We start from the raw sequence: 19140 nt of genomic DNA on the forward strand, positions 1-19140 counted from the left end.
CTTTTTACAAAGCTCTCTCCTAGTCAGAAAATGGGATCAGTTTCCAATGGTATGTGCACGATGGGAGAGCCAATGGGGGGGGGGGGTTCAGTTTAGCACCCCCCATGGGGAAGGCAGCGCCCACCCTGTGAGTCATGAGCCCTGAGGGAACGGGGAAGACTCCAGGCACCGCTGACTGTTCCTGTCCGTGGCCAGCTGGCCTCTTCCCCCCTCCCATGGTACGGAAGAGCTTCCAGCTGCCTCTTGGCCCGGAAGTTGGGGTGGGTAGCCGGACCTCTGCGGGCTTCTTTGCTTCTGGTATTCCACCTCATCCACCGTCCACACGGCTCCCTTCACATTCTCCACACGCACGAAGCATTTGTGCAAGCTAAGATTGTGTCGAATGGCGTTCTGCGGGTGGAGAAGAGTCTGAGGCAGGGACACTGGATCACGGGCCTGCCTGCTCCTCGATCCCACCCTGCTAGCCCCTTTGCCAGAGCCTGCCTTCTGTTCTCGACCCATTCTCTGATGTCTTATTCTCCGGCTGCTTTTTGTTCTTAATCTTAATGCCCCCCAGCGCTCTACAGTGTTCTAGGAGTAAATAATCTGTAAAACACATTGCCGTAGTAATTATTAATAGGAATGTGCTTGTCTCCAATGTGATGTGGGATATTTAATATCGACAGGCTGCTCTTCCCCCTGCCAACCCATCTACGCTGGTACTCCAACTGGCAGGGACCTTGGCCGGGGGGGGGGGGGGGCGCCTCCATCCAGAGGTGTGTGTTTCACTGCTGAGCCACAGCCCCTGGGTTTGGGCTCTAAAGCCTCGCAGAATCCATCCCTCTGGGGTAGCTGAGCTGTTGTCTTTGGCGGGGTGCATGTGCAGAGTTCTGACATGCACCTTTATCAGCCTGTACAGATCACTGCTCCACAGGCTTCTCTTGCCACCTGGATTTCTAGTCCTGCTTTTGCAGCTAAAACAAGCAGCCCTTCTTAAATTCTACAGAGCAAACACATCAACATAATTCATATTTAATTTTTTTGAGATGGAGAGTTTGGGGAGATGGGCGCCAAAAGATGGGCTTCTAATGCGGAAAGAGTTCTCTCCCCTCCTCCTCACTTTCTTCTCTCTCTCACTATTTTTATTTGATTTTCTCTTGATCTCAGATGCCCCCCCCCCTTCTGTTTGCTTTACTGCCTCCCTCTTCAACCTGGATACTTCTTTTTCATAGCCCCAAATGGAGACCGTCTCACCTTCCAGGTAGGTAAGTTGCATCTGTAGTAGCTGAAGTTCCTGCTGAACCAGTGATAGATCTCACTCAAGCTGAGCTGTTTCTTTGGAGATCCTAGAATGGCCTGAAAATCAGACATGTATGGAGTTAGCTTGGTCTGGGGGGTGGGCAAGGTTCTTGATGGGGGGAACGGGTGGGGCTTTTTATGCTAAGGAATAAAAGACTGCATGCAGAAAGAATAGGGAGGCTGCAAACACGGCATGGACAAATGCAGGGAAGCTGAAAGTATTTTCTCCCCACCCACCCACCCCACACTTGCTGCAACACCCCAGTGCTTCACAGCCCCAAAAAGATGCCCGAAGGGTTACTGCTCTCCTAGAGCATTTCCTGTTCTGAGGATGGAGAGGAAGCCAACCTCCCCTCTCTCTGCTTTGAGGAAGTGTGCAAGTGGCCTGTACTCTGCTCAGAGAGCAAAGCCAAGCCCCCCGAGACCCGGGCAGGTAGCAGGAAAAACTCTGGGCAGCAGGATACCACTTGCGGACATCACTGGAAAGAGGCAGATACAGGATTGCTGAAGAGTATGGAAATGCCTGGAGAGTTGGGGATGAAGTCTGCAAAGGCCAGGGTTTGGGGAAGGTACTCAATGGGGTATAATGCCAGAAAGCCCACCCTGCAAAGCAGCCATTTTCATTCGGGGGAACTGATCTCTCTACTCTGAAGAGCAGTTGTAATTTTGGGTGATCTCCAGCCCCCCACCTGGAGGTTGGTAACCCTAGACTGAAAGTCCAGAGGAGGAAGAAGTTTCTAGGACTGGGATGGTATTAAGGCTGAGATGGCGGGCAGTGAGAGAAGTCGGGTTATTCAAGCTGGAAAGTTTTTGTTAACTGATCAAAACAGTTTTTAAAACTAACATATACAGGGTCCCTCCCAGCATGAATGTTTTCCAGCACAGGTGTAAACTATGTGGGGGGGGGGGGGCTAAGGGGCAACCAGTGAACTGGAGGGGTGCACCCAGTGACAAACTCACATGAGGGCATCGGTTACAATGAATGAAGCACAGGACTGTCCACCATTCCTGTTGAATCATAGTACAATTTCCATGATTCTTTGGGGCTTCGTTCCTGTTTTTTGCTCGTATGTATTAGTGTGTTTATTAAGAATTTATCATTTTTAAAGGTATTTTGGTTGGTATAAACAATTTACAAATAAATGTTACAGAAGAATTAAGAGAGACTGACGGAAGATAAATGATTTTGAAAATCAGGTGCCTGGAAGAGAAGATTTACACACTAGCAACAATATACGTGCCAAACAATGCAAGAGGAAATTTTTATGAAAACGTTTTCCAATCCATTTTAGATTTTCAAGAAGATAATAATCTTCAGAGACATGAATGGGGTAATGGATCTAAAAAAAAAGATAGGTTAAAAAAAAGCAAAGAAGGCAAACTTCCCCAAAACGTGTTTAATTATATGGATTTGTTACAATTGGAAGATGCTTGGAGGGTCAAACATCTGAGTACTGCAGACTATATTTTTTTTTCTGACAGACACCAAACACATTCAAAGATTGATATGTGCTGGATATAAAAAACCTGACTTATTTATATTTTTATTATATGTTTACTCTTTCTTTTTCTTTCGACGCAATTATAATTGTGCTACTGTTTTTTAGCTTATATTTATAAAAATTAATTTTATATAAAAAAGAATTTATACACTGCCTTAAAATACCTGTGGCTATGGCCAACACTAAGTAGCTTAGTCCTTAACCCTGGCTGGCTGCACCCACTTTCAATGGAGCAGCAGTCAGATTGAAAGGCCTCTGCTGGACGTAATTGCAACATAATTGCTTGGCTCCAATTTACATTTGGAAAACAAAACAATGGTGCACGGACTGGAAATGCTCCATCTACATTACAATTCCCCATAAAGGGGATGCCAAAGAGCGCAGCAACTATTCGACCATCACGTTAATTTCCCATACAAGCAAAGTGATGCTCAAAATTCTAAAGCAAAGACTCTTTATCATATATGGAACGAGAAATGTCAGATGTTCAAGCTGGGTTCAGAAAAGGAAGAGGCACCAGAGATCACGTTGCAAATTTACAATGGCTAATGGAACATACTGGGAAATTTCTGAAGAAAATCAGCCTGTGTTTTATACAGCAAAGCTTTTGACTGTGTGGATCACGAAAAGCTCTGCATAGTGTTAAAAGAAACAGAGATGCCACAACATCTGGTCGTTTTGATGCACAACCTGTACTCTGGACAAGAGGCTACTGTCAGGGGAGAATATGGGGAAACAGAATGGTTTCCAATTGGAAAAGGTGTCAGACAAGGATGCATATTATCTCCCTACCTGTTCAACCTTGATGCAGAGTATATCATAAGGAAAGCTGGATTAGATCTAGAAGAAGGTGAGTGAAAATTGGTGGGAGGAACATTAACAATTTGAGATATGCAGATGACACCATGTTACTGGCAGAAAATAGTGAAGACTTGAAACAACTACTGATGAAGGTTAAAGGAGAAAGCACCAAAGCAGGATTGCAACTGAACATCAAGAAGACGAAAGTAATGACTACTGAGGAATTACACAATTTTAAAGTTGACAATGAAGAAATTGAAGTTGTTCAAGATTTTCTATTCCTTAGCTCAATCATCGACCAACAGGGAGACTGCAATGAAGAAATCAGAGGAAGATTGAGACTTGGAAGAGCAGCTGGGGGAGAAGTTAGTTTTTTCATGGTACTGGGTGGGGGCTGCTTCAGCCATTCCTAAGCTCCTCTTTCAATTTCCATTCCATTTTTAAATGGAGAGGTGGTATCTACTGCAGAAAAGGGCAATTCCTAAAATGGCAGCCTGAGTGCTGTCTCTCTGAAACAATGAGAAAGCCCATCTGCATGAACAAGTTTGGGGGGGGGGGGGTGGAATGCAGATCAGAGGCGTTTTTAAAATTTTCTTTTGCCCTGTGTGCAGCCCGGGAGAACATTTGCAAGGAATATGCACTTAATTATGTGGTTTTGTTAATAATGTGTTCTGAATATATGTTTTTAAGGTGGAGTTTTTAAGCAGTGTGCTAAGAAAGCAAAGTATATAAAATCCTAGGTAGTATAACTGTGAGTTTTCTTTGGGGTAATTACTGAATTGCCCCAAAATGTTCTTGTATTCACTTATAGGATAGGAGTTTAAAATGAGAAGAAGGAGATTGCTACCAGTCTGAACTCTACACGTTGCTCAGAAATTGAGTGCACAGCAACTGTTTTGTATTCTGCTCTGGCTCAGAGACTTCAGCCATGCAATAACCAAATGAAGGCATCTGCGATGTTACAATTTAGTAAATATCACCCTTATGAATAAGGCAGAATCAAGACTCCTGTAAAAGAACATCCAGGAAAACTTTTAAAATGTCCCCCTGCAGGCTTTTCTGTGTTGCCTTTCTTAGTGTCAAAGTTGTGACCATTAGATTGTCCTATATATATGGTATGTATATTTGTAGATCTTAAAGTAACTATCCTGAAAGTGAATTTCTAAAACACGATACAGCAGGAGATCGCTGAGAGAACAGGCCCACCTAGAGATGGTTGCAGGCAAAACATGGTTTTAGGGCTGCTGGTTGATGTGGGCAGAGAAGTTGTGGAGGAGCACCTTACTGCAGGGGATGGGGTGCACCTGAGAGTGCTTAAAGAATTTGTGGAAGAGCTTGCAGAGCCTTTGTTGATCACCTGCCAGGATTCTTGGAGGACAGGTGATGTGCTGGAAGACTGGAGGAGGGCAAACGACACCGCAGTCTTCAAAGAACAAGAAAAAGGGCAATCCTAGGAACTACTTTAACTCGCTCTACGTGGGACTTCCCTTGAGTCTGATCCGTAGATTACAGCTGCTTCAAAATGCAGCAGCACGTGTTATCGTGGGAGTGCCAAGTGGAGAACATATAACACCTATACTGCACCAGCTGCATTGGCTGCCAGTGAAGTACCGAATCAGATTCCTAACCTATAAAGCCCTATACAGACTGGGACCAGCGTATCTGTGGGGCCTCTCCCCATATGTGCCATGGAGGATGCTTCGATCAAGAGAGGGCCAAGCTAGAAGTGACGAATTACACTTGAATGGCAAGTGAACAGACTCACATGTATTCCTCCCTGTTCACTTGTGCTCCACGCAATTGTAAACAGGGAGGAATACATGTGAGTCTGTTCACTTGCCATTCAAGTGTAATTCGTTTCTTCTAGCTTGGCTCTGAGAAACAACTATTGGTGGTCCCTGGCCCCAGGGAGGCCCGCCTCACCTTAACCAGAGCCAGGGCTTTTTTGGTCTTGGCTCCAACCTGGTGGAACTCTGTCTACTGAGACCAGGGCCCGGCAGGACCTGTTATCTTTCCACCGGGCATGTAAGACAAATATGTTCTGCCAGGCATATGGTTGAGGCCGGGCCAGGCCTCCACCAGCCTGGAAAGAGAAGAAGATCCGAACCCTCCCCACTTGTGCTGTCCACCATCCGGCCGTTAAATTAGTGAATACTGACTGCTGCCATCTTGCCATTTATTATATTATACTGTAGGATGTGTTGTTTGGAATTTTTAAAATGCTTTACTGCTTTTATGATGTATAAATTGTATGATGTGTTTTAACTGATGTAATCCGCCCTGAGTCTGCCTGTGGGGAGGGCGGAATAAAAGTCCAAAGTAAATAAATAAATAATAAATAACTTACCGAACTAATGAGGGCAGCATACGTGTAGGGGGGACGGGTGGTGCTGAACTGCTCATATTCCACACTTCTCTCTGGGGGTAAAGAAAGAGGGGGGGGAGGCGATAGTGGGAACAAACCATTTGCTGCTGCCTTACCCCTCTCGGGGTGGGGTGAGCTCGGTAGAAAAGATCCAGAGGAGTTCGCTGTGTTAGTCTGTAGTAGCAAAATAGTGAAGAGTCCAGTAGCACCTTTAAGACTAACCAACTTTACTGTAGCATACAATAAAGTTGATTAGTCTTTTTTTTTAATTTATTTTTTTACTAAAAGATAAAGGGTACAGAATAAAAGGGATGGGAAAAAGAAATTCATATTATATATCGCTAATACATTGCACCGTACAATCTAATATATTTTTTCAATGTGTTCTGCAGATCAGCCACTTATTTGCAAATTTTTCCATACATTTTAAATAATGTCCATAAAAGTCTTCATCCTAACTAAAAGCTAGGTTTCTTCAGGTTTCCTCTGTATCCGGCTATAAAATGGGTCCCAAATGTCATTATATATTGTATTGTCCACCTCTTTCAATAAACTCGACAATTTATCCATTTCAGCTGTCTCAAGAATCCTTTCAATCAGGTTTTCTTGCATTGGGATGACTGTTGTTTTCCAAAGTTTCGCATATAGTATCCTGGCTGTTGTGATTATATTCCAAATCAAATGTGTTTGGTTTGTATTAACTGGAACCACCATGTGGTTTAATAAAAAGAGTTCTGGTTTCAAAGGCAATGAAATCTTAAGTATCTGTTGAGTCGTTTTGTGGACCATCTTCCAGAACTCTGCTGCTTTTTTACATGTCCACCGCATATGATAATACGAACCCAGGTTACTCTCACATTTCCAACATTTATTTGACATATTTAAAGACATTTTAGCTATCCTAATAGGAGTTAGATGCCATCTATAAAACATTAAGTTGGTTAGTCTTAAAGGTGCTACTGGACTCTTTACTATTTTACTTGGTAGAAAAGGGACTCTTCTTCTTCCATAACATCATAACCTTGTAGGTTTCACAATGCCCACTGTCTTTTTCTAAGAGTCAGGCTGTCTTTATCCTCCTCCCGGCTGAGTTGCAAAATGGAATGGACTCGATACATCTCTGCTCAAGGTGGTGCTGAGAATTGTCCTCTAGGGGACAGAAGTATCCAGAATATGGTATTTCCTGCTCTCTCATGATACCTGGGAAGCTTTATCCTGGCCAGATGATGGGGGAAGAATGTGTGCTTTAAAAGGAGCTGCTAGAAGCTACCTTGCAGAACAATAACAAAGGGGAGAAAACTCCTAAAGAGTTTTGGAACTGCCCATTTCGGGAGTCTTCATCATTGGCCACTTAACACTGTTCTTTTTCAGGAAGTGTCAGATAACAGCTTTCCTCCAATGTGAGGTACGAGTTTTTATTGAATGAAAAAGAACAGCGTAAGTGGCCAATGTTGAAGACCCTCGAAACGGGCAGTTCTGATAGCTAGCAAGCCCATAGCCAACTGTTCGGTTTACTGTTCAGTATTTGTCTACTTTCGTGGTTGATTGACACCAGCGTGGGAAGGATCACGGCGGTGTCTTCATACCTGAAAAAGTAAAGAAAGACCAGTACGTTCTTTATTGGATGGACATTATACTTATCTGTGACCTTGCATCGGTTGAAACATATATAGACCTTTCAAGCTGTGGATTTTGTACCCTGGAGATACTTCGTTGTTCGCTTGTTGGAAAAGAATTAGTAGGAATCTATGGTTGTATTTGCAAAGGACATAAGTAATTTATATTGCAGTTTGAGCCCTTGCACTTTTCATTAACAAGTTTGTATGAATTAGTTTCCTTTTTTCTTAGTCTCCTTAGGATCTTTCTCCCCTTTGTTATTTTTCAGTTAGCAGGAGACTCCCCTTGCAGTCTTTCGTCTTCTTGCAGCAAGGACGGCCAAGTCTGAGACGAGCACAGGGTGATGGGGGAAGCCAGTGGTGGCAGCAAGCTGCTCTGTTGCACTGCGGCTCAAAAATGAACAAAAATAGGAGGTGCGTGCTTTAAACATGGGGGTGTAAAAGAGCCTCAGAGGTCAACTCCAGCTCTCCCAAGATGGGCTAATAGCAGGGCTTTTTTTCTGGGGAAAGAGGTGGTGGAACTCAGTGGGTTGCCCTCGGAGAAAATAGTCATATGGCTGGTGGCCCCGCCCCCTGATCTCCAGACAGGGGGGAGTTGAGATTGCCCTCCGCGCCGCTTGGCACGGAGGGCAATCTCAACTCCCCTCTGTCTGGAGATCAGGGGGCGGGGCCACCAGCCATGTGACCATTTTCAAGAGGTTCCGGAACTCCGTTCCACCGTGTTCCAGCTGAAAAAAAGCCCTGGCTAATAGCATCCCTGGGAGGGAGGGGGGTGCAGAGCGGAGGGAGGGAGAGAATTCAGTGTTCTAGAAAAAGTGCTTTCTCCCTGCTCTCCATAATCCCAGTGGGGCTGCTGAGCTGTGCCTCCCTCCCTCCCAACAAATAGGACTCGATTCCCGCTTCCTGCTCCTGCGGCCCATCAGGTGGATTATTCCCTTGTCCTTGCTGGAATGTGAAAACTACTTCCAAGGCTGGGGAGGTGACCAACATCCTGGCCTCTGGCCCTTAACACTGCACTTCTTACCTGAGCAGCCGTGGGCTCCGTGCCTGTTGGAGACGTGGCCCGGAACGGGAAGTTCACTCATCGGCCTGTTGCTGTGACCTAACAGGGTCGCTTCTGGGGCGTACGGGTGCTGCAAAGGGGGCTTGTGTGCCTGCTCTGCCCGCATGACGTGCAGTTTGTGCTTCTCTTGTGCCAGCTGGAATAGGAGGAAGGAGAAAAAGAAAATTGTAGGCTTCGTTTCTAAATGACTGCTGCTTTATTTGGGCAACAAAGTGGCAGAGTCTGTGGCATCAAGTGACACGTGTTACCCTTTAACCAAAAGCGGTTGATCTCTCGCTTCCCTGAGCAAACCTCGGGAAAGTACAGTCTTGCCTCTTGATTTCTTTTAAAAAGAAAAGAACCTTTCTCTCATCCTGATTGCTATGCACACATTTGAATATATAGATCCAGAGGAGTTACCCGTGTTAGTCTGTAGTGGCAAAATAGTAAAGAGTCCAATAGCACCTTTAAGACTAACCAACTTTACTGTAGCATAAGCTTTCGAGAACCATAGCTCTCTTCATCAGATGCATGGAGGGTATGAAGAAACCGCCCAAATATAGATTGGTGGTAAGGGGAGGGGAGAGTAGATGCAAATCAGTTTGCTTCTGATAATGAAATCTATTACTTCTGATGAGATAACTGTTCATAGTCTTTATTCAATCCAAGTCTGACTGAGTCAAATTTACATATGAATTCCAATTCAGCAGCTTCCCATTGGATTTTGTTTTTGAAAGGTTTCTGTTGAACTACGGTGACCTTTAAGACCTTGATGGATGTCCTGGTAGATCGAAGTGTTCTCCCACTGGTTTCTGGATGTTGCCATTTTTAATGTCAGATTTATGACCAGCCAACCTCTGCACAAAAGAATAAATGGTTCTTGAAAGCTTATGCTACAGTAAAGTTGGTTAGTTGGAGAGCCAGTTTGGTGTAGTGGTTAAGAGCACGGGACTCTAATCTGGAGAGCCGGGTTTGATTCCCCACTCCTCCACAAAGCCAGCTGGGTGACCTTGGGCGAGTCACAGTTCTCTTGAGCTCTCTTAGCCCCACCCACCTCACAGGGTGATTGTTGTGGGGTAATAATAACACTTTGTAAACCGCTCTGAGTGGGCATTAAGTTGTCCTGAAGGGCGGTATATAAATCGAATGTTATTATTATTATTAATGTTATTATTATTAGTCTTAAAGGTGCTACTGGACTCTTTACTATTTTGAATATATAGTAATTCCATAGTTAGTCGCAAAAAAACCCAACAACCCTCACTCTAGTCCACCGAAGTTGGAATAAAGTTAGTGTTGACGTTGCCCAAGACTTTGATTTAGTTGAAAATATGGTGAGCAGCAGAAGGGTCTTACAGACCATCTAGTCCAACCTCCTGCCCAAAGCTCCTGAGTGCCAGGAGAGGAGCACTCACTTCCTTGCTATGTATCTCTCAACCGGCTCGTCTTCAGCCATGTTCTCCTCCAACCTTGGTCAGACATCCTTTGTTTCCTGTTTCTTGCTCTCCTAGTGCCTTTGACTCTAGAAAACCGTTAATGTTCAGTAAAGCATGCCATTCCGGCCACTGCTCCCCGTGTCGCTGAGCAGTGAGAAGTTCCAGGGGCTTAGGCTGGCTTTTGTTTGGACGAGACAGCAATGGCTGGGACAGGAGGGTCTGTGTCATATGTGGTTTATCTATACATGGCGTGATGCCACGGTGGATGTAACTGACACTTCTAGGCCAGGCAGCATCTTGGCCTTCATCAGATTCTTGGCTTGTGGAAACCCCAAGCCGGCATCTCTAATTTCTAAGTGCAACTACTCACATGAATACATACAAAACTGCCTTACACAGCCCCAGGGCTTTTTTTCAGCAGGAACGCAGGGGAACGGAGTTCCGGCACCTCTTGAAAATGGTCACATGGCCGGTGGCCCCGCCCCCTGATCTCCAGACAGAGGGGAGTTGAGATCGTCCTCCGCACCGCACTGAGGGCAATCTAAACTCCCCCCTGTCTGGAGATCAAGGGGTGGGGCCACCGGCCATGTGACCATTTTCGCCGAAGGCAATTTAAACTTTAAAAAACTCCCCCCTTGTTCCAGCTGACCCAAAGTGATGTCATTGTGCGGTCCTGAGTTCCACCACCGCTTTTCCCAGAAAAAAGCCCTGCACAGCCCCTTGGGCCACCAAGGTCAATCTTGTCCACTCCGACTGGCAGTGGCTCTCCAGGGTCTTGTGCAGAGGTCTTTCACATCACCTGCTACCCTCTTTGCTACACCTGCTCTACTATGTTCGTCTAGGGAAGATCGCAGGAGCGGCAGGGGGGATCGGAGAGGGCTGGAGAGCAAGTGAACAAGAACGCCATGATGCCGGAAGGGTGCGTGCTCCTTTTAGCAGCAAGGCCAGACCAAATACTAATTTATTTATTTTGCTTCATTTATACCCCACCTTTCTCCTCAGCAGGGACCAAAGCAGCTTACATATTCTCTATCTCCTCCATTTTCTCTTAGGCTTAGAGCATGTGACTGGCCCAAGTCCAAAAGGCAACCACTCTTCTTTATGTGGCAAAAGGCGCCAAAACTCTGCATTCACAGAGTCTGTGCTGCAGTGACACAGTTGTGAAATAAAGTTATTTGAGTTAATAGCAAACCCCGAATGGTTCTGGAGCTGCATCTGATCCGTCGGCTTTGTTTGGGCTGGCAAACCTGGTCAGCTTCCTGCACATCTGAATGCTTGAAGCAGCCTTACTCAGAAGTAAGCTCCACTGTGCTCAATAAGGCCGGCTGGTTCCAATCTGTTGAGCCTGTGAGCTGGGGCGTCTGTGCTTCTGCCCCCTCCCCGCCCCGAGTCTGGCCCTGGCAGCCCCACAGCTGTAGAAGCAAGAGGGGGCTGCCAAGCTCACAGCAGCACCCCCCGAGACCTGCCCTTGGTTGCGTGGAGCAGGCTCACTCCGGCGCGATCGCTGCTCAGCCGCCCGCTCCTCCTCACCTTCTCTTCCAGTAGGTGCACCAGGTCCTCCTGCATCTGCTGCTCGATGCCAATCATGAGCTGCTCCCTGCATGCGAGTCTGTAAAAGACAACAGGCTAGGGCTGCCAGCTCCAGGTTGTGAAATTCCTGGAGGTTTGGGAATGGAGCCTTTGGGAAGGGGAGGGACCATAGCAGGGTACAGTGCCATAGAGATCACACCCCAAATCAGCCCTTCTCTCCTGGGGAACGGATTTCTGTTGCCTGGAGATCAGTTGTAATTCCAGGAGATCTCCAGCCGCCACCCCCCCCCCCCGGAGGCTGGCAACCCTACAGCAGGCCTCAAAGCCATCTGCAACCAGCAAGTCTTTTCGCCTGTCAACTACAACTGGAGGATAAAACCCAGAAAGGCCCCGTCTGTCACCCACGTGGCCCCTAGGCGCAGTTTTTCCTTTTAAGGCTCAGAATAGAACTTGGGTTCTTTGTTCTTTTTAAGGATGAAACGCTGCAGCAGGTCCAGGGAGCAAGTGCACACACAGAGATGGACTTATGCAGAAACTAAGCATGCTACAGTTTAGGGTCTCAGATTGTGCCACAATGTAAAAAACAAAAATCGCATTTTGAGTTTTTCCATAATTGGTTAAAAAAAAAACCAAGGTAATGTTACAGAGCCTCACAAACTTGACAGTTTAGGACTGCAGCGTGCTTTAATCCAGTCCTGTGTCCCTCTTTGCAGCTGCTAGCATAGTTTTTGGACACCATGGCACCCTTCTGCAGGGTTAAATCTGCACAGTGTCCCCCAACCAGGCTTAATTCTTGTGCTAAGGTTGGGTGGCAGTTCCTTCAATACCCTCCCCCAATGCCTCTGCATCCCCCCTCCCCACTCCTTGGCAGACAGCAGAGTGCATTTTTCTCCCCGTGAAATCAACACAGCTGAATAAGGAGATCGAAGGTTTGAGGACTCAATCTGCAAGCCAATGGCTGGGTTTCTAGACCGGTCTTTAATGCCACTATTTCTTTTCACCAAATTGAAATCCTGGAAGCCTATTCCCTTACCAACAGAACAAGGGGGTGGCAATTTCAGTTTTGGAGGCAAATGTTTAAAAATCTGTTTGGATATATTCCAGAAAACCTAAGGAGGAAGCTAAATCCCAGAACTGGAGATCCCTGCTGAGACCAGGCAACCAGATTGGCACTTTTTGATTACAAAGAAGCTGGCCTGGCTAGGAAAGAACTGGTATGTATAAGAGCCAAACTACAAGTGATGCCTGACACAGGTTGGACACTTGTCAGCTTCCCTCAAGTTTTGATGGGAAATGTAGGCAGCCTGGTCTTGCAGCTGTAATGGAGAGCCAAGCTGTAAAACCAGGGCGCCTACATTTCCCATCAAAACTTGAGGGAAGCTGACAAGTGTCCAACCTGTGTAAGGCGTCACTTGTAGGTTGGCTCTAAGATGTAGCGCCCAGGCAAAATCTGGCAGGACACGAGCAGAGCAGGACAGAAGCTGGTTCGACTTGCTGTTTAGCCAGCAAGACTGCTTACTGGAATGGCCAGTTTTACTAGGTCCAAAAGTTTACATGTTTAAAATAATAATCAAGGCATTTGTGACATTGACCTGCATTCTGAGTACTTGGGCTCAGTGATAAGAATAAGCATTTTAATAAGAACGTTCATTCAGCTTGCAGAGTCAATAAGTTAGCCAGCGATATAGACGCTTCCGCATGCGTTTTGAAATGTCTTCCCTTCTGTTTACAAAAAGCAGCAGGTCTGCTTAGGCAGAGGAAGATCCAGAAGGGAAACAGACTTGGGTGGAATGTTTGGAAGATCTCTTGAGAGCCAATGTGAAGTTTGCGACTTGCACATCCTTTTGGAAGGCAGCTGAGGGGGAGGCTGTCAGTGCAAGAAATGTTTTCAGAGAAGGTGTTGGCTGACTAGCTTGACTTACCTTCCATCTGGAAAGGGGTGAAAGCAGGGCACGGAGCCCAGGGACAGCTTCTTCCCTGGGGGTCTCTCTGGGGAGTGGGGTGCGCTGAGAGCAGCTTCATGCCCCCAGTTGCAGCTTGCAACATCCACTCCTCGAACTGAGACAGGCAAGAAAGAAGAGTAGGCAGAGAAGTACACACTGGGGACAACTGTGCATTTCTGACAGCTTGTGTTTCAGCCCAGAAATCGGTTTCAGCTTCATTTCATCTAACGCAAACTGAACTTGTGATTATTTTTCCATTTCCTTCTTCACACTAAATATTGATCAATACTATGTGTCAATAAATCAGTACCATCCACATAGCTGTTTTGCTCTGACTTGACTTCCAGACCGAGAATCCACACGACATCATCTACTTTCCAGGTTTATCGCTGCTTTGCTTTGATCTTTCCTAAACTTACTTTGCTATGATCTTTCCAGCGGCACTGTGTGTGGCGGAGGAGGCAGGCAGGCACGAGGAGATAAACACAGAAACTATGGAGACTGCCCCTATGTGGCGGCCCCGCCATCTCTTTGAATGCCTTCATGGCAGCAATGGCTGCACTATGGCACACTCTAGCTATGCTGACACACACAGCTCATTTCGAGGGGGAACACACAGGAACGCAGCTCCCCAAAGAGGTCACATGTCAGGTGGCTCCACCCACCTGACTCGGCTATTTTGGGCCTGTTTCAGCCTGGATTGGGGCCAAAACAGCCCGGATCAGGCCTCTGACGGGTGGTGGATCACTCTCCTGCTCAGCAGCGGCCCAATCTTGACCATTTGGGGCCCCTTTTCAGCCATTTTCAGCCCCTTTTTGCCATTTTGGGCCCAATTTTGGCCCTGAATGGCCAGGATTGGGTCCAAAGCAGCCAGGATAGGTGATATCAGGGGGTGTGGCATATGCAAATCCGTTATGCCAATGACACACTTCCGGTGATGGCAAGGGGTGTGACACATGCTAATGAGTTATGCTGATGAGTTATGGTAATGAGTTCCTCCTGCTCTTTTTCTATGACACAGCATGTAAACAATATACATCATACATATAAGTGCCAGCTAAATTGCATCTACAAACCATACAAACCATGCAATACATACGAATCTCCAAAACCACAAAAAATAGCCCCCCCCCAACAGTTGACCAAAATATAAACAAATATAATGAGGACTGCAATAGGGACCCCTCCCTGACTGGACTTACGATGGGAGAGGCTCTGGGCGGCCTGGCTCATGGACACCCGGAACGACCCGTGAAAGGGCAGGAGAGGCGGAGGGTGGCCGCTGTCGGCGTGGGGCACCTGAGAGGAACAGAGGTGGGAGGGGGTGTAATAATAGCCAGGAATCTGCAGGGCCTGCATGGGGGCTGGCTCCCCATATCACTGGGTCATTCCACTGTAGCAACCGTTTGGAAAAAACGTTCGGAAAGGCTGCTTCACAACAACTTCATATGCAGTGATGTGTGGGTGCATCCACCCCCCACCCACCCACCCCCCGTGTCAGTTCGGTGCCTGGTCTGGCAATCCAAACGGGGCCATCCTTCCTTGCCACCAATTCGGCTGCAGCACAGACATTCCCTCCCCCATTTTTCCTCTTGCTGCCCCAGTGAGCAAGGGGGGAAGGTGGCCTGTTAAGTCTCCTTGCCCCACATGCTGGTTCATATACTTTCCTTGGCTCTTGGAGCGCTTGGGGGTCCCAGTAAGACCTGTTGGACCAGTGCTGTCTGGTCCGGTTTGTCCTGGGAGGCAGTGGGCAGGGCCCTGGATTGGCTCAGCAACAACCGTGAGTGGACCTGCAGACGGGCAGAAGCAAGCAACATGGCAGAGTAAAGTGAGGGCTCCAGGCTTTTGGCCGCCCGTAGGAGGCAGCTCGGCCAAAGAGAGTCCCTTAAAGAGAGTCCCTTAAAGAACCCGGGAATGAAAAGAAATCAAGGCTGAGATCTGTGTGGGGGGCGGGGAGTAAAGGAGCCCTGGGGATTCGGGGGGCTGGGGGCAAGTTGCAACTGCCGTGCATTGATGTGGCCCCTTTATTGAAGGGAAGTTTCACCCTTGGTGTAGTTATTTACCCTTGGCCTGCCCTACCTCACAGGGCTGTTGTGGAGTTATACTGGAAGAACTCAGGGCACAGGCTTTTGCTTCTTAGAGAATACATGGGATATAAATGTGAGAGATGGAATGTGGGGGAAATGTTTGATGGACAAATGGGGACCTGCCCTCTGTTGGAACAAGATCTGGACAGGCCCTGGCTGGCTGGCCCCTCTGCCAAAAGGAAGAAGAGGGCTGCACAAGACCCCTGCCTCAATTTCCGGAGCCCCAGCAACTGACACGGATGCTCTTTGATGCCAGCTGTGAGCAGGGGGCGTGGCTGTCCTGCATCTGGATCCCAACACTTACTGGTTGCTTGGAAGGTACAGCACGGATCAGGACTGTGGGCCGGTTCTGAATCCCCCCTCTGGGGCTGCTCTGCACGAAGCCCTTGGGAGCTGCAGAGGAGGATGACTTGGGGCCAGGCATTGGAACCAGCAGGGACGCCTGTAACAGAGACAACATTCGAACACACTTCCTGCATCGCCTTCAACCCCAAAGGCCAGCCCAAAACCGCAGGCGGGCCTTGGAAAGGTGTTCCGTCTTGTGCCTTAGGAGCACAGCCACTGCATGCTCACCAAACACACCCACGGGGCGGGGAGAGGGGCAAGTCCCATGGAAATAAATGTGCCACTTTTGCAGACCCTCAGGCAAAGCTGGGCCGATTCCAGACGACTAACCTGAAGGCGCTGCATGCCGCCATGTTCCGGATCGCGACGGGGAAAACGCGAAATATCGCATTTTCTCGCGCGAGTTTGGCATGATGTCGCGCCAAACTCGCGTGAGAAAATGCGATATTTCGCGTTTTCCCCGTCGCGATCCGGAACATGGCGGCATGCAGCGCCTTCAGGTTAGTCGTCTAGAATCGGCCCGGGTTCAGCGCATACCTTCGTGTGCAAAAGGCAGGGTGTGCAAACATCTCTCACTGCCTCTGCGCAAAAGCAGGCTGGAGCGATGCATGGTGGCAGTCTTGGAAAGCTGGCAGTCTGGCCAACTGTACTCTGCCACCACTTCTGACACTCAGGAAATAACAATAATGTTTGATTTATATACCGCCCTTCAGGACAACTTAACACCCACTCAGAGCGGTTTACAAAGTGTTATTATTATCCCCACAACAAACACCCTGTGAGGTAGGTGAGGCTGAGAGAGCTCTGCAAGAGATGTGACTGAGAACCAAAACACACGTTAAGAAAAACCTAGGTTCAGCACGTGTTCTCTTACCTCAAGGTTTGCTGGGATCTGTAGGCGTCCTGGAAGCTTAAAGTTTAGCATTTACAGAGCAGCAAAAAGGGAAAGGGAAATACAGGCGCCTGTATTTTAAGCTTTAAGCTTCCAGGAAGCTTCCAGGACGCTTAGAGATCCTTTAAGCTTCCAGGACTTTAAGCTTCCAGGACCCCTACAGATCTTTAAGCTTCCAGGACGCCTACTTTAAGCTTCCAGGACTCCTACAGATCCCAGCAAACCTTGAGGTAAGAGAACACGTGCTGAACCTAGGTTTTTCTTAACGTGTGTTTTGGCTCTGACTGACCCAAGGTCACCCAGCTGGCTTCAAGGAATCAAACCTGGCTGTCCAGATTAGAGTCCTGCCGCTCTCAACCACCACACCAAACTGGCCGTGCAGTGCCAAAAGTTGAGTGAGCCCTCCGACAGCAGCAGAGCACGAAATTTATCACAGCACAAAGCCATGTGGGAAGTGACATCCCCACAAGATTCTGAAGATCTCACTTCTGTCACACAGAGTAGATCATTGTACTTCAGCTCCAGGTCTCCAGATGCAAAATGGGAATAATATGAGCTAACTTCATGGTCCACAGAATGAACAGAGGCCCTGTGGAACTCACTGCTATGACATGTGGCAACAGCCACTGGCTTAGTTGAATTTTAAAGGGATGCGATGGAACAGGCTTGCTTCAAGCCCCTAACTCTTGTCACACCACCCCCCTCTTTTCCATAGGCTCAATCAGAGGTCACTTTAACAATTAAGGCACTCCTATACCTGACAGAAAACTGAAACATGCACAATTCCGCTGTAGCAATCATCTTTAAAGGGGCCTTCCTCACCTGCCTCTCCCCCTTCCCTTCCCTTGTCCTATCTGGGCCACCACACCTCCAGCAAAAAAACAGAAAGGTGAAGTTTCCATATGTGACAGTGAAAAAAATAGCGCTGCTCACATGTTACATGTTCCTGCATGTATGTGCATATTTGGGATCAGAACCTGGATATAATAGTAAAGAGTCCAGTAGCACCTTTAAGACTAACCAACTTTATTGTAGCATAAGCTTTCAAGAACCACAGCTCTCTTTGTCAGATGCATCGTCAGCTTTCGAGAGCCACAGCTCTCTTTGTCAGATGCATCGTCAGCTTTCGAAAGCCACAGCTCTCTTTGTCAGATGCATCGTCAGCTTTCGAAAGCCACAGCTCTCTTCATCAGATGTATTGTCAGCTTTCGAGAGCCACAGCTCTTTTCGTCAGATGCATCTGATGAAAAGAGCTGTGGCTCTCGAAAGCTGTCAATACATCTGACGAAGAGAGCTGTGGCTCTCGAAAGCTTATGCTACAATAAAGTTGGTTAGCCTTAAAGGTGCTACTGCACTCTTTACTATTTTGCTACTACAGACTAACACGGCTAACTCCTCTGGATCTATGTATCTGGATATGGACAGTGTTTCAATCACACATTCAGCTGTACATGTGTTGACTGTACATGAGAATTACTCAGTGCTTGTGCAAAGAATGTGCAAGTGAATGTGCAAGTGAATATGGCACAAGGATTGTACATGTGTTCAATGTAAGTTATGAACAGGGCTACAGACGTCCGCACAATCACACATAAACAGGAGCTACGGGTGTGGTGAAATGTGGCGTGTGACTACTCATCACCAAGGAGCAGCCGTAGTAGCTTCCCTGGGCCTGTGCTGGGGGGCCCCAACCGCCCACATGCCACATCCCAACCACCCACAACCATCCCCCATCCCACCACCCCTTGCACCTGCCCCTTTCAAGGTTCAGGTTGCCCACCAGTGCCGATTTGCTTTGGGGCTCAGGCAGCTGGCAGAGGTTACTTGCAGCCGCCTCCTCCAGGCTGCAAATAAGCATTGCTGGCTAAGATGGGCAGCTGTGTCAGTCTGTCTGTAGCAGCAGAAAAGAGCAAGAGTCCTGTAGCACCTATAAGATTAACACAATTTGTGGTAGGGTAAGAGCTTTCGTGAGTCACAGCTCACTTCTTCAGATATCTTCAGACTTTCTGGCATCTGGGAGTGTGCCTGGGCCATGGTAGCCTTGCCCCAGTGTATTTCTGCAGTGGAGGTCAGCTTTGACTTTTACCCCATAGGAAACAATGAAGTGGCTGGGGGCACCTTGTACAGGGGGCCATAGAATTGGACCTCAGGTCCAGTATTCATGAAAATGGGGTGGTCTTTATAGGACAGCTGGGAGTAGGTTCCCTGCAGATTTGACCGAGTTTGCTTGAAAAATGCCACCCCCTAATAGTTTTTCTCTCAGGGAACAATGGTCGAATAAATCCAGAATTCTCTGATCTGTC

At 47.5% G+C, this 19140-nt stretch overlaps 1 protein-coding gene across 1 annotated transcript; it reads right to left on the reverse strand.

The window, feature by feature from the left end:
* Positions 1 to 98: 98 nt before the first annotated feature.
* Positions 99 to 18871, reverse strand: FOXP3 (forkhead box P3). The gene is made up of 9 exons (XM_055003279.1): positions 18821 to 18871; positions 15905 to 16042; positions 14716 to 14812; positions 13493 to 13628; positions 11571 to 11649; positions 8587 to 8761; positions 5929 to 5999; positions 1234 to 1335; positions 99 to 390 (listed from the first exon to the last, which is right to left on the reverse strand). The coding sequence occupies exons 1-9, from the start codon at positions 18869 to 18871 to the stop codon at positions 133 to 135; spliced, it is 1107 nt and encodes a 368-aa protein (XP_054859254.1). The 3' UTR covers positions 99 to 132.
* Positions 18872 to 19140: the final 269 nt, after the last annotated feature.

This window comes from Eublepharis macularius, chromosome 19, assembly GCF_028583425.1.
Source record: "Eublepharis macularius isolate TG4126 chromosome 19, MPM_Emac_v1.0, whole genome shotgun sequence".
In the NCBI taxonomy this organism is placed as follows: Eukaryota; Metazoa; Chordata; class Lepidosauria; order Squamata; family Eublepharidae; genus Eublepharis; species Eublepharis macularius.